Source organism: Onychomys torridus, chromosome 21 (genome assembly GCF_903995425.1).
Source record: "Onychomys torridus chromosome 21, mOncTor1.1, whole genome shotgun sequence".
Classification (NCBI taxonomy): domain Eukaryota; kingdom Metazoa; phylum Chordata; class Mammalia; order Rodentia; family Cricetidae; genus Onychomys; species Onychomys torridus.
The window spans coordinates 47,367,620-47,382,959 of NC_050463.1; the positions used below are offsets into that span (position 1 = coordinate 47,367,620).

A 15,340-nucleotide genomic window follows, 5' to 3' on the forward strand; every position below is an offset into this window, starting at 1 on the left:
CGGGGAGGTGGTGGTCTGAAGGGTGGTCTGCAGGGGGTGAAACCAGAGAAGCCAAGTGCAGGAGCTCACTGCGGGCCAAGTATTCCCACTTATCACTGGGACCCAGTGTACCTCTCTTCGGTTCCTCTGTCCGGGTCAGCTTTGCAGGTGGAGGAACTATGAAGTCATCATCGGTTCCAAACGGCCCCCTTTTCAAGACAGACCTGTGGGTGAGCCGAAGCACAGTTAGGTCATCCGCTTCAACTCCGACTTCCGCCTGAGCGGAAAAACCTTTCATTCTTTACGTGGTCCAAGCCAGGCGTCGACCTGGGAGGGGCTCATTAGGCCTAGGCCACCCAAATGACATGTGGATGGGCTCCGTTGCTGGACATCCTTCCCTAACTCAGCTCTGAGCCCAGGAAAGCAGAGCCAGGCCTGCTGTGACAGAAGACACCTAGGCAGGCAGGCTGGCCGCCTCCTCCGCTCGGCTTTAAGGAAGCGTGGGTTTTATGTCACAGGTCAGGGCTCTTCAAGATGTGTCAGGTGGACAGTTGTGGCCGAAATGTATGGTCTACGCTGCAGGAAATTCCAGGCCCACAGGCAGGACAGGCCATTAGAAGGCCTGGGTGACAACCACAGTGTAGCTTCTAAAGGTTTCCAGGAAATAGCGGGGGAGGGTGGACAAGGAGCCTGAGAGGAAAGGTCTGCACAGGTCTGAGGCGCAGCCGGCAAAGGCATGTGTTCTGGGGAGGGTCTGTGAGGCCGGTGAAGAAACAGACGAGTGGGAATAAGGACCACAGTCCTGTTTCAGAACGGGCCTGAAAGTAGCAGTACACCTCAGCTCCTCGGTCACCACAGGTACTTGGTGAAGGCGCCCGCAGGAGCCGTGTCTGAGACACCATCAATGGAAGCAGTGGCACAGGCCTGGTGCTCAGACTAGGCACACCTGGCAACAGACATGGGCTGGGAGCAGGTCCGAGAGGAGGGAAAGCAAAAACAGAATCCAAAAAGCCAGGCACGGGGGCTTGAGCCTGCTACCACAACACTCAGGAGCCCGAGGTGGGAACTGTTCCCGAGCCTGACTCCGGACTGGGCTACACAGTGAGTCCTAGGCCGGCCCGGGCCAGGGTACGGCCCCTCTCAAAAGCCAAAACCAAAACTGAGATGCAGAGAGAGAGGGCTAAGGGAGCCACCAACATCTGGGCGTTCCATCTCCATGCACTTTCGTGTGAGTAGACAAAGAAATGACCAAAGCAGACTACTATTTCTTCAGAACTCAGTCCCGGAGTCATCATGGCGGACGAGCCAGGCTGGGGGTCTGCAGAGAGGAGCATCAAGGCTTCAGAGGGACATGGGCTCCCTGTCCTGGACTCTACACACTGCCTCCCTATGGGGAAACCAGCATTTCCTGGACAGGAGGCTGGGTCTATGGCCAGACAAGGAAAACACTAGAACTAAAGAGGAGTCAGGGCCAGGGGCTGCTCCAGGGGACGGGAGCCCCATGTCAACAGAGGCCATGGGTGAATCCCTGTGAGTGAAGGGGTGGCTACATCCCTGCACTGATACAAATGAGTGAGTACACTGGATTCTAGAGGTGAAAGAGGTATTTACAGGGTACAGTGCGCTGCCTCCACAGCACACGGGACAAAAGGGAAGACGTCTAAGCAGAGGCTTAGTCACGTGGTCACCGTGGGTATGGGCATGAGATAAACGGAGCGGGATGCCAGGGGAGGAGCTGTCAGAGGACAGTGTGGCCATAAGCAATCCTGCCACTGTGCACATCTGGAGTGCACCATGAGGCCTCAACTGCAGAGGCCCCGAAAGCTAAGTCAAAGCAGGTTGGTCCAGACTGAGGTGTTTAAACACACCACCTATGGGAGGCTCTCAGCTGGATGTGGCCTGCCATAACGGCGTTACTGCACAATCAGTGTGACCTGAGCGGGGGTGTGCGGCTGAGCGGGCAGAGTTCCCTCCCACACCGTGGGACACAAGTGAGGTCCTTGTTAATAGGAGGTGGACACCTGGTATTCGGGAACAGAGGGGCTCTGGGACAGCTCTGCATTCTTTCATTGGAAGCGGGGTCTCGCTATGCCGCCCTGGCCTGAGACCCACTGTGTAGCCCAGGATGGTTTCAGTGCCCATCTCCCTGCCTCAGTCTTGCAAGTGCTAGATGTCAGTGGGCTTCACTACACCTCGCTGAGAAAGTTGATGTAAACAGCTCAGAGGAAAACAGGCTCTTCGTGTTGGAGTTGGCAAGTTTGAGTTATTACAGAAAAAAAAAAAAACAACCAAAAACCAAAAAACAAACAAACAAAAAAAACAACAACAAAAAAGTTAAGTCTTACCCTTCACCTTCCAGTTCTTCAGGGGGGATGGGAAGAACCTAAGACCAAAACCACAGATTCAGACTGTTTTCCAAACTCGTTCAAATAGTTCAGACAATAGATAAGTAAATTAGTCCCAAGACAGAGATCATTTTGAGTGTGACCAGTCTAACACCAAATCCTTCTTCTAAAGGACACGATCGTGTATCTTCCAACGCCCAGATATTTTAGAGCTGCCTCAGGGGCTGGTTTCAGTGGCCTGTGGACCCAACCTGATGGAGGCTGGCTGATGTCAACGTTTAGTGGAAGGATGCCCCACTCATTCAGTCCCTCCCTGTGTGTGTGGCTCCCTCTGCAACAGGATGGCAGAGTGGAATAGGGGACGATACAGAGCAAATAATCTGAACCATTCCCTGGTACCAGCCTTCACAGGAAGAGCCAGCAGACTGCAGCTCGCCCTGAGGTGTCTCAGTGGAGTCAGAGTAATGGTAATGCTTCTGCAAACTCTTTAGTCCCTTTCAAATCTGTCTGGTAAGTGCATGGCAGGGTCTCTTCTGTGGTATCTACCTCAGTTAAACTGACCTCAGTTAAAAAGAAAAGCCACACTCTCCTGAAGCTCATGTCCCGCAAAGCAGGGAGTGGCTGGCTTTTAAATGTGGCATGGGTTGCTAAGACATGGCTGTAGAGCACATGGCACATGTCAATGACATCCAGCAACAGGAACTACAGGAAGGGGGCCTTCGGACACAGCTGTCACCCAAGCTGAGTTTACAAGACCACAGACTCGAACTCGCAAAGTGATGCTACTGTCAACCTCTTCAAGTGAGCTACGACGTGAAAGAATCCAAGTGGGACTTAGGTGACAGGTCCGACATTCTGTCTTTGGGTCAGCACCATTTACCATTTGGTTGTAATGGGTAGCACGTCACCTTGACTGAAAGTTCCCGAGAGCTCACTAACTGGTCAAGGGCCACTGCAGTCTGACTATGAAAAACGCCAGGAGTTTCTGCCTGCAGGCCCTGCGGCCTCTCCCAGGAGGCTGGTACCTACGTGACTGCCCCGCTGCAGGTTGGTAAAATGCACATCGGGGATGAAGAGGACAGGCTGGGTATCCAGATCCAGGAAGGGCTTGAACACCGTGATGTCCGTCCGCTTGTGTGAGGGAAGCAGTTGCACCTTAACATCGGGAACTGGGGAGCAAAAACAGGCCACCAAGAGATTAAAGTCATGGGCTGCTGTGTGCGGTGACGCACGCACGGCTTTAATCCCAGCCCCGGGGCGGGGGTGAGGGGTGAGGGGTGGGGTGGGGGGGCAGAGGCTGCTCCAACTCTAGGATCTGGAGGCCAGCTTGATCTACAAAGTGAGCCAGAACCAGCATCCAAAAAGCCTGAGCCCAGGATAACCCAAGACCCCGACTGTCCTGCAGTTCTGTGAGTAAGCCTCGTCCCCATCCAGTCCACACTCTGCAGGACACGCCACCTCCAGGCGTGCCCGGAACCCGGGTCAGTGTGCTTGCCTTTTCTCTTGCTCTGCTTCCGCTCTTCGTCCCTGATTTTCCGCTCAGCGCCCTGCAGACAAAGGAGACAAGAGCCTGCAGGTCAGGTCCTCTGGGAATGACGAGGCTCTCTGAAAGTGAATGCCATCATGGGGCTTGCCACATGCGTTTCCTCTCAAAAGCCCAGCCCTCTCACTGAAGTACATCCTGAGCATGTATGGAAATGTTATATGGAAACCCCTTTCTAACAATTAACATACCTAATACCACTTTCACAACTTCTTAAAAAATCATTTCTGGCTGCATCAATCACAGGGAACATTTTAAACACAAGTAAAGCAAAACTGCTCTTGATAACAGGTTAAAGGTGAAGCTGAGAGAGCCTGCTAGCATACCACATTGCCTGCCAAGGTGTGGGTACCTTCCCCTATCTCACAGGAGGGGACCATGAAAGAAAAAAATAAAATTTGGTCCTGTAAATATCCCCTGTGTGGCAAGGTCATCACAGAGGGCAATGGCTCTGTCCAAAGACATGGTGGCCATGAGTGACAGATGCAATCAGGTATCAATCACAAAAACAAAGATGTCACTAGTGATCTTTGGGCTGTGTCCTGTAAAAGGACTTATTGGTGCTACATGTATATCAACTGTACAAAGTGGCAGCATCATGCAACTAAACCTACAAAAATAGTCACAAGCCAGGTGGTGGTGGCGCACGCCTGTAATCCCAGCACTCGGGAGGCAGAAGCAGGTGGATCTCTGTGAGTTCAAGGCCAGCCTGGTCTACAGAGCTAGTCCAGGACAAGCTCCAAAGCTACAGAGAAACCCTGTCTCGAAACACCGCCCCCCCAAAAAAAGTCACAAGAACTTTACTAGTAAAAACCATGACCAGAAATCAAGTGACATTCCACTTATCAACACTGAATCATTCCCCTTTGTCTAGTGATAACGTCTCTGGACTGTGCAGATGCCCAGCAAGGTAGAAACTGTTGGCTTTGTTTCTGTTAAATATACTCCCTGATAGGAAGGAGGAAGTGAAGAACCTCTCATCAATCTTTGGCATCATTACATGATAAGGATCAGGTTTGAAAACAGGACACAGAACCTCTTGCCTGCTCTAGAAGGTGCTAACATCTTGTACAAGGACATGGTAGATGTACAATATGGTAGATGTACAGCCCGCTTCTAAGAATTGCTATATATGGGGCCAGAGAGATGGCTCAGCAGGTAAAAGGCAATTCAAGGGTAAGGTCTAGAGTTCAGGTCCCCAGAAGCCATGTAAACTGTAAACTGTGGGTGGGCACTACAGCCCTGTCTACATTCTCAGGGAGCAAAAGATAGAGACTGTGTAAGTCTGGAGTAAGCTGGCTAGCAGGAGCTGCCAAACTGGCGATTTGGGTTCAAATGAGAGATCCTGCCTCAACATATACCATGGGAAGTAATCAAGGAAGATCCAAATCATCAAACTCTGACCTCTTATATATATATATATATATATATATATATATATATATATATATATATATATATGTATGTATGTATATGTATATATATATGTATGTATATGTATATATATATATATATACACACACACACACACACACACACACACACACACACACACCATCTCACGTGAATATCCACATGCAAATAAATACATACACACATGCACACACACCACACACAAATAAAATAAAATAATTGCTACATGCCACTGACCCAGACTCCCCGATACAGAGAAGCAGGGCAGTGACCCCAGGCCCCTAGCCAATCCTGAAGAGAGCTGTATGTCTTGCAGTGCCTCCTAACAGCCTTGGAGTGACTTCAGTTAGATGAGGAGCTAGTCCTCCACCCCAAAGGTAGTCTCACAGACCTTGTCATTAGCCATATCCAGAAAGAATAACAAGAAACTCGGGCTCACAATCGATTCTGAGCTGAAGGCCCCTGCAGAATGGGAGGGGGCAGAAGAGGCCCTTCAGCTGTAAACCCCGGCCAGTGGCTCCAGAGTGCCCGCTGAAGAAGAGTAAGGACAAAGGGCACAGGGGATCCCATCCTGAGAGCTCAGCAGCTTCCAGGTACACGGGGTGCGAAGAGGTTCCTCTAAACACACCCCAGACACAGAAACACACCCTGACATGCACACAGGGCGAGCATACTGTCTGTTCTCACCAACTGGACTGGAAAAAACTTTCCTCTCTCAGGGCACTGAGCCAACACCCAGGAAAGTCCTGCTCAGTAGTGCAGGGTAATGAGCCTGACACAGTGTGGCCCCAGAGTCACATATCGGATCATAAGATGACATCTGAACAAATCGACTGTTTCCAAGAAACTTAACGAGGTCTCAGGACAAACCTGAAGAAGAGTTCTAGGTATAAAAACACCCAGCCGCAGCAAGGCAAAATGCACATGGCCAGATGGCCAGCAAGACAGCCAGGTTTCCATCCAAACAGAAAGGAAATCAAACCACGGAAGTGGACCCAGACGTGGGTACCAGGCACAGACATTAAGCTGGTAATGTCATTTCATTCTGTATGTCAAAAGCTATCAGAAAAACTAAGCCTGGCCTGAGGGTGTGGCTCAGTGGGACAGCAACTGCCTAGTGTGCACAAGACTCCATGTTTGCTCAGGACAACAGGAACCACCAAAAACAGTAACATCACTACCAACAGCAAAACCAAACCCACCGCTCCCTAAGCGGAGACATGATTTAAAATGGGTCCAGCTTGAACTTTCAGAGATAAAAATGCCAGTGGAAGCCGGGCGGTGGTGGCACACGCCTTTAATCTCAGCACTTGGGAGGCAGAGGCAGGTGGATTTCTGTGAGTTCGAGGCCAGCCTGGTCTCCAAAGAGAGTTCCAGGAAAGGCCCAAAGCTACACAGAGAAACCCTGTCTCGAAAAACAAAAAACAAAACAAACAAACAAACAAACAAAAAGCCAGAGGATAGAGTTCAGCTCAGTGGTTCAGACCTGGCAAAGGACCAGCAAACCTAGGACCTAATGATGGGAACTCTCTGGAATGAGGTAAGAAAAACCAAACAATGGGCCATCGTCGAAACTCAAAGTGCTCCACAGCTGTACCTGGAGAACCTGAGAGGAAGGAGCAGCCATGTCTGAAGAACCAAGGGCCAGACATGTTCCAAACCCAACGAAAGCCACAAACACACAAATGCTCGGCAAACTCAAGAACGTGGAGCCGCATGGGACTCAAATGTTCACAACCAGTGCAAGAGAAAACTCTTGCTAAGTTACAGACAGGAAGCTCTTAAGCACAGAATAGACCAGGGTGGCTGCAGCCCCGTCAGCAGCACCAGCTGTAAGTCTGTACATCAAGCACCTGTGAGCCGACAGACGGACATCACACCCAGCACAAGACCTTAACTCGAAATAGCACCTCTCACCAAGAAGAGCTGAAGGGTTCACGCCCAGTTCACAGACTGGTGTTACGGGAAGTCCTGGGACGGTATGGGGACTCTCTTCTCTTCACCTGCTGGAAATGTGCTTGGCACAGCACAGGGCTGGCCCCAAAACGCTAGGCTGAAGAACCTGCTGCTTGTTCGGGGGAAGATGACGATGACTCTGAGGAGGAGCTGACTTCTGTGGGAGATGGTGGCACAGGCCTTCAGCCCAACCCTTGGGCAAAGAGGCAGCAGGCTCAGGAATTCAAGGTCATTCTTGCTTCTATAATGGGCACAGGCTACATAAGACAGTGTGTCAGCCACCAAAAGGATGGGTCGGTGAGACAGTAGAAAAGGCAGCGACCCAAGTTCCACTGGTTTAGAAATCCAAACTTGGCCACATTTCCCCTGAAAATGTGCCCAGTGGCTGTTGTTCCCAAAAGATGAGAAACTCACTCATCAACCAGCAAAGTAGCTCATAACAAAGGGATGGTAAAAGGTCCTTAGGAAGGACATACACTGCCCATACGTCAAAGGATGCCCCAAAGTGCTTCACTTCTCATTTCTGACTACAAGTGGGAGTTGAGAGCCGGGAGAAGGCACCGGAAGGCGGCAGCAAATGACAGGGGGGTCAAGCTCAGAGGACAGGGCCGCAGGTGGGCAGCGGAGAGCTGAGCAGCTCCGGTTTGCAGAGGCCTTATGAAAAGAACAGCACGTCCAAGACACTCAAAAAGTGAACTCACGAAATCTCAAGAATGCCCAGGGAAATTATTAGTCAGGAAAGATGTAACAGAACACCAGATGTTAAATTAAAAAGTTTGGATAGAACTGCAGTTTCTCTAGTTTTATAAAAAGAATGCCAACATCTGATAGCTCCTCCGAAGGGCTCTTCTTTGTTGTCGTTTTTTTGAGACTGTGTGTGTGTGCCTGTGCATGTAGCCCAGGCTGGCCTCCGTCTCCCAATTCTCCTGGCCTCTCGGGTGTTGGTGCCACACACCTGGATCATCAGCTTTTCCCTGGGCTCCAGAGGAATGTGGTCAGATGGGAAGAGCCTGACCTGCGACACAAGGGCTCATCCCCACCAGCTCTGACTCACTGTTTCCACGGAAAGCCCACGGGAAGCACCTGTCTTCCACTAATCTCCACCCCTGATCCGGGCCCCGGGAAGGAGCAGATTACAAGGCAAAGGGGAGGGACAGCAGCTACATGACTGACTGGCTGGAAGATGGGGAAATGATCCTGGTCAGTGTGGGAGCCCGAGGCGATCACAAGGGACCAGAAAGCGGAACAATAAGAGGTATAATGAAGAACAGAGAGGGTCTGAGTGACCCAGTGTGAGCCGATGCAGGCTTGAGACGGATGCAAACCGTGTCCGGCAGCAGGCAGAAAAGGGATGAAAACAGACTCTGGAGACAGTCTAGAAAGGAATACACACCTGCTCACACCTCGATGTCAGCTCAGTAAGAGTGAGCTACCACTGGAGAGTAAAAGGGTGATGCTTTCAGCCACAAATTTGTGGTCATTGGTTACAGGTGGAGCCCCTGGCCTGCAGATGCGCCCAACCTGGCAGGCTGTGGAGAAAGGTCTCTGAAGGCGAAGGTCCCAGGCGCCCTCTAGTGGTCAGACGCGGCAGCCAGGCCAGTCTCTGACCACACAGAAGCCCTGGCTCTGCACCTGTGTCCCAGGGAGAAGCACCTGCACCCGAGAAACTTGAAGCGGATGCAGAAATCCTGGGGGACGGCCTGACTGCGGGCCTTCAGGGAGGCGAGTCAGGCGGAGGGTGGTCCGTACAGTAGTTACCGATCTGGGCCCAGGACCTGGTCCGCCTCCTTTACTTTACTGGACACAAACAACAAAGCGTAGCATCTCATCCCAGTCTTTTCTAGTGCAAGTGAGTATCCCCCTTCCTTCTACAATTCAGCTTCTTTTCGTGCAAGGGTAAACGGTAAGTGCCCACTTGAGGTTAGCGGCTGTGTGGAAGGAAGCCCCAGGCTTTCTTCGGGAAGGATGGCTGCCCCAGCTGCTCTTCCCTAAGCCCGCTGCTCACTCACCTTGTCACAGAAGACCTTTATTTGGCAGTAGGCCCGGTGGACTGGCTTGTTGCTGCGGTTGTTATAGCTGTAGGTGTCGATCTGGATGTTGAGTGGTAAGCCCTTCACGCCCTTCTGAGAAGAGAAATCCGTGCTTAAGCAGTTCACAGAGATGAACACCTGGGAAGGAAGAGCAGTGTCTGAGTTGCAACTCCAGCAGCCAGCCCGGCCCGGCCCGGCCTTTGCAAGTGACGGGCCCTCGAGACTCTCGTGATTCTTTATTTTTATCTTTCACATTACAACTTATCATGATGAAGGGGAGTCAGAGCAGGAACACATGGCAGGCACCCCAGCAGAGGCCATGGAGGAACAGTGCTTCCTACCTGGCTCTCCATGGCTTGCTCAAACTGCTTTCTCTTACCACCCAGGACCGTCTATCTAGAGGTGGCCCTACTGGCCAGTGGGCCTGGACTCCCCTGAGTCTTAGAGGCAGCCGAGGACTCATCATCTGGAGAGCAGTTCTGAGCATAGGCGTGGAGAGAAAGAGGGGAGCATGGGAGCCTGACTCCCAGGATCGCTCTTGGATGTCTGCTAGGACGAGCAGACAATGTGGCCCCCACGGCTAATGTCATTTGCCAGGGGCACTGCAGTGTGTCTTGTGGCTGCTGGGGAGCAACTCTGCACTCTCTGGAACCACCTGTACCTCCAATGTCACCTCAGATAGTCTGTAGCAGCCTCTGTCCCAGGGTGTCAGGACTTAACCTAAGCTGGCTTCTCCTAATCTGTAGTTTGACTATAAAATTCCAACAGAATCCACATGCAACCCTAGCCTGCTCATACTCATGTCTCTTTCTTCTGGATGTCTGGTAACAGAATCACTTTGGGCCAAGTCCTCAGAGAATAACTTAAAATCCCAGTGATGTCCACGATTCTTTTGGGGCGGCCTTTCATAATTTAAATATAATTTGGATTCACCACAGGCTTGGGTAGACACTACAATTGGCAAAGGTTTCCACAGGCTTTAACTACGCTAGCTACTGAACAGTCACAAAACACTACTACATTCCTCATTGAGGGAGGCTCCAGAGATGTGGTGAGAACATCCGAGAAGCCATGAAGACATTACTATGGGTTGAGGGAGGCCACTGGTGGACATGTTTCCTCCTGACACAAGGCACTGTAACTGTAGAGAGCAGCAGGCAGGCACTGAGATCACCCGCCACCTCAGCACCTTCCACCAGCAGCTGAACTGCCACTGACCCACATGGGCAGTTTTCCCAAACTGTCACTAAGTCCAATCGGGTCAGTTCCCCGGAACAGCTGCCATGTCCTTGAGTCATATACCAAGCAGCAGAGAAGCTTCCCAGCCCAGTCCCCTCCTTCAAAGAGCAAGTCAGAGGGTGGCACACCTCGCCCTGCCTCCCTCTCAGTCACCCCATGCTCATCTAGCGCGTTTTCTCAAAAGTTAAAGCAAATGGAGACATACAATCAGTGCAGCACAGGAAACTTGGCAGAGCTGGTGGAGTTCTGCGCAGTTAGTGAGCATGCTCCGGCCCCCTTTTATGGTTCTGTGCAGTTAGTGAGCATGCTCCGGCCCCCTTTTTATGGTTCTGCACAGTTAGTGAGCATGTACCATCCCCCTTTTATGGTTCTGCAGTTAGTGAGCATGCTCTGTTCTCTCCTTTTATGGTTCTGGGTTTGAATCTGTCTAATGTGATCAGATGCTTCTCATTTCCTAGGCCACTGGCTTTGGAATTTATTTATGGGCCCCTGCAGTGGATAGGATTAGAAACACAGTTTGTTTTTTTGTTTTTGTTTTTTAATGGGCAATTTCAGAGATGTGAGACCCTTACACCACACAACTGGGACTCTTTCCAGCACCTAGGCCCCACCAGTCAAGATCGGGTGATGGGAGAAGCACTGGCCCGTCCACCTCCACTAAGACCCAGCAGGGGTGGCCTTGGGGAGTAAATGGGTTTGTGACGGGCACTGCGTGCTACGGGAGCACTGGATGGAAGAGAAGAGGACAGGAAAGAGAAGCTAGAGAGACAGAGTTAGAGCCACAGTGACAAAGAGCCAGTGCCAGGCAGGGTACAACGTGCGGCCAGCAGGTGACTCTACCAAGTGGGAAAAGACTGAACAGCCTAACAAGACTTGGCATGTGTACAGTGACAAGATCTGAAGATCACCCCTATAAAACTTGTCTGTCCGAACAGGCTGGAACAGTTGCCGCACTCGGTGCTTGGGACCATGCTGGGCTCTTTGACACGCTGCAGAGCTATCCTGTGCCCAGCAGAGGGCGCTGCCCTCCCACATTTGAATCTCTAGGAGCTGCTAAGGCTGTTCCAGCGGAAAGTGAAGTGCTCGCCCACCACGGTAAAGCTATCTTTCTGCATTGACCTAATCCCAGACTTTACCCTTTGGTTGGAGATCTAGATGGAAGGGGCTCAGATGTGTCCCTTCCTCTAGACTGTTCACACTCTGGCAATGTGGTAGCTTGCTTCTAAAAGTTTTCTAACTATTTCCAGTAAATGAACAAAATTACTTCACTTAAAAAAACCCAACAACTAGAGTGTGTGTGCCAGAGAACAACCCGGGGCATTATCCTTTGAAACACCATCAACCACCTTTGAGACAGGTCTCCCCTTGGCCTGGAGCTCACCCGTGAGGCTGGAATGTACTGTCAGGGAGTCCCAGACATCCTCTTCTCTCTGCCTTCCCAGCACCGGCTGACGAAGGTACAGCACACTCCCATACCCGGCTTTTTCGGAGACCCAGACAAGCACGTTACTGACTGAGTCACCTTCCCAGCCCTGCTCTCTTTTCTTCAAAAAGACTTAAGTCCAGATTCGCAGGCAGGAGTGGCCTGTGGGATTTCTGAACCGTGTTACTGAAAAGTCTGTGCTTCGACCTGCCGCCTTCTCCTGCATATTTAAAACATTTTATACGAAACCATAAACATGCAGAGAGATAGGAGACAGTCTATGGACCAGGGGTCAGTGAGGTGCTTCTGCGTGTAAAGAAAGGCACCTGCACCAGGCCTTCCGACCTGGAGTCAATGTTCAGAATCCACGTGGTGAAAGGGGAAGAGAAGGGCTCCCTGACCTCTGACCTCCACACGCATGCTGTGACACACACGCATGTGTGCGTGCACACACACCAATAAATAAATGTGAGGGGAAAGAAATCTGAAAGGGGAAATAAAATGAGTAAGAAAGGAGAAAAAGAAGGCAGTCTTTGTAAACAGGAAAAGCTGCCAGACCACCGCACACTTCGGTTTCCAACCAAATGGAAAATCCACACTTCTCTCACCCTGGGCCATGCGGCACGATTCCTAACTCAAAAATGGCTGCCTGGGAAAGTCACACTCAGCCCCCCCCCCCCCAATTCCAGGAAGTCTCTGACCCAAAGTGCCATTCCCTTGACGAGAGGATTTCGCAGCAACCCTAACCCAAGCCTGGCCGCCGCCTCCCTTGCTTCCCAGCGTCCATTCTCCATTCAGAGCAGCCAGATCCCAGGCGCAGCCTGGATGCAGAACCTCCGGGGAGTGTCTCACAGCCTTGCTTCCATGGTCTTACTCACTCACATCTGCTTCCTATCCGTGAAAGTTCGTTTCAACTTAGGAGACTTCAAAAGTTATCAAAAAGGGCCGGCTCACCCTAACTTGGCATTTAAAAACTGCCTCCTTGATCAGATAAAACACAACCACACCAGTGGGTGGGAAAAGGCCGGAAGCAGACGCACACCATGTGAAGGACAGCTGCCAGAAGACCCCAGAGAAACAGCACAGCACTTTACTGTCTCACGCAGTAGCATCAGGGAAGAATATGCCAGGCCATCATGGGCATCCTGGGCCAAGCCGAGTGAAACCATACTGGTTTAGGCATTCACCAAAGGCCAGCAAAAAGGGCAACACTGCCCCCCCCCCATATTTTTGCTGGGGGAGCGGGGCGGAGGTAAGGTGCTCAACAGAGGCAGAGCTGATCTGAAAATCAGAGCACCCACCCTGTCCCCACTCTGTCCTTAACTAGTGCCATAACTCTGGACTCCGCTGTCACATGACCAGCCAAGGCAGAGGATCTTCAGGTCACTTCCAACTCCAGACCCTTGAGATGTTCCGTCCACAGTGGATGAGGAGGATGAGCCCCAAACCTTACTGTCTTTACTACAGATAAGATGAGAAAACAGGAGTCTGGGGCCACACACTCCTTCCTGTTTGGTCTCCAGCACCCATCTAAGGTCTGGGCCTGGCAGCACGCACTGTAACCCCAGCGCTGAAGAGACAGAGACAAGAGAATCTTTGGGGTGGGCTTGCCCTCAGCCAGTCTAGAAAGTTGGTGAGCTCTGGATTTCATGAAAGATTGTCTCAGAATAAAAGGAGAGATGGCTCAGTGGTTAAGAGCACAGACTGCTCTTCCAAAGGTCCTGAGTTCAATTCCCAGCAACCACATGGCGGCTCACAACCATCTGTAATGAGATCTGGTGCCCTCTTCTGGCCTGCAGTGACACATGCAGGCAGAATACTGTATACATAATAAATAAATAAATCTTAAAAAAAAAAAGGTGGAGAGTGACTGAGGAAGATACCCATATCAACCTCTGGCTTACACACACACACACACACACACACACACACACACACACACACACACATGAAAATACATTTATCAGTCTACTTTCCATAAACACTGTTACTTTAAAGGTGCCATGCAGCCCTACTCAATTTGGCCTGGGAACTTGGTAGGACACAGAGACCCCCACCTCCTTCCTCCTCCCCATAAGTGTTCCACTAGCGCTCCACTGCACACAGAAGCCCCAGAGCCATGCTGGAATCCCTCACATCCTAAAGCCCACTGGGACAGGCTGTGGATTTGGAACACCTCTGCTTGGGTGGGTCTGACACCAGAACCGCTCTCTGGTGCTCCCAGGTAGTCACAGTCCCGTGAAAGGAATGGTCTCCTACACATTGGCACACTCCAGTGTACCTCAGGTCTCCTTCAGCTCCAAAAGTCTGAGATTATGAAACCCCCCCTCAGTCCAAGATTTCTTCCATGAAGAGTTCAGATCCTCTTACATGCATTACTAACTGAAGGAGTGTTTTACCGAGGCAGAGGCCTATCAGATAGAATAGTCACTATCTTGCTATATATTGATATATAGAATATCACAGATCTTGCTACTCAACAAGGTCAACGTTGGTAAGAAATGTTCTCAGAATGAACACCTCTGTATGAACCAGGCTGAGATTCCAGTTGTGACTCTGAACTGTACTACATGCGATCTACTGAGATCACACCATAGTCACCTCTGCTCCTGACACCTGGGACATGCATATACTTAATGCCTATGTTATTATTATTATTATTATTTTCTTGGTTTCTCTGCGTAGCCCTGGCTGTCTTGGAACTCACTCTGTAGACCAGCCAGGATCAAGAGATCCGCCTGCCTCTGTCTCCCGAGTGCTGGGGTTTCATAGTTCAGTACTTCCATTTTCTACAAGCTGTCCAGCCTGGGCTTGAGGATGTTTCCCTGGGTCCTAGGGTCACACTGTTGTCTAGCTATGCTCAGAGGGCTGAGGGAGAGCTGCGGGTCAACTTCCAGCGAGACACCCAAATACATAAAGTAATTTAAAGAGCGATTGATTCCACATCCCGAATGACTAAGAATGGACCAAGGCATTCAAATCTGTATAAAAATAGACATTCCGACCAGTCTTAGGGGCAGACAAATCCCTTGCTGATAGCTTCACAGGTCAAACTCCAAAGTCTCTTGCAGAAGCCCTCAAAGAGAAAGATGGATGGTTACACACCCAACTGCTCTATGAACACACATGTGGATACACACAAGTGTGCAGACACAAGCATGCACACATACATGCACTACATCCAAGTCTACAGCTAAAGTCTGAAGAAAGGCACACAGGCAGGCACACACACACACACACACACACACACACACACACACACACACACACGGAAGGCCTCTGTGTGGAAGGAGCCTTCAATGCTGACTTGTGTTGCTATGCTTCCTTGTGGCTTATTTTGAGGGAAAGTGTGATGTTATTCAACCAATCAAAACATTAATCTCAAAAGATTACAACTAAAGTTCCCATCCAA

At 50.7% G+C, this 15,340-nt stretch overlaps 1 protein-coding gene across 1 annotated transcript in view; it reads right to left on the reverse strand.

The window, feature by feature from the left end:
- Positions 1 to 15,340, reverse strand: part of Grhl1 (grainyhead like transcription factor 1) — a 46,411-nt gene that overhangs the window by 5,056 nt on the left and 26,015 nt on the right. Inside the window, exons 9-13 of the mRNA XM_036170953.1 lie at positions 9,246 to 9,404; positions 3,820 to 3,871; positions 3,354 to 3,493; positions 2,325 to 2,362; positions 112 to 203 (exon numbers count right to left, since the gene is read on the reverse strand). Of these exons, the coding sequence (XP_036026846.1) occupies positions 112 to 203; positions 2,325 to 2,362; positions 3,354 to 3,493; positions 3,820 to 3,871; positions 9,246 to 9,404 (481 nt within the window). The remainder of the gene's footprint in view (positions 1 to 111; positions 204 to 2,324; positions 2,363 to 3,353; positions 3,494 to 3,819; positions 3,872 to 9,245; positions 9,405 to 15,340) is intronic.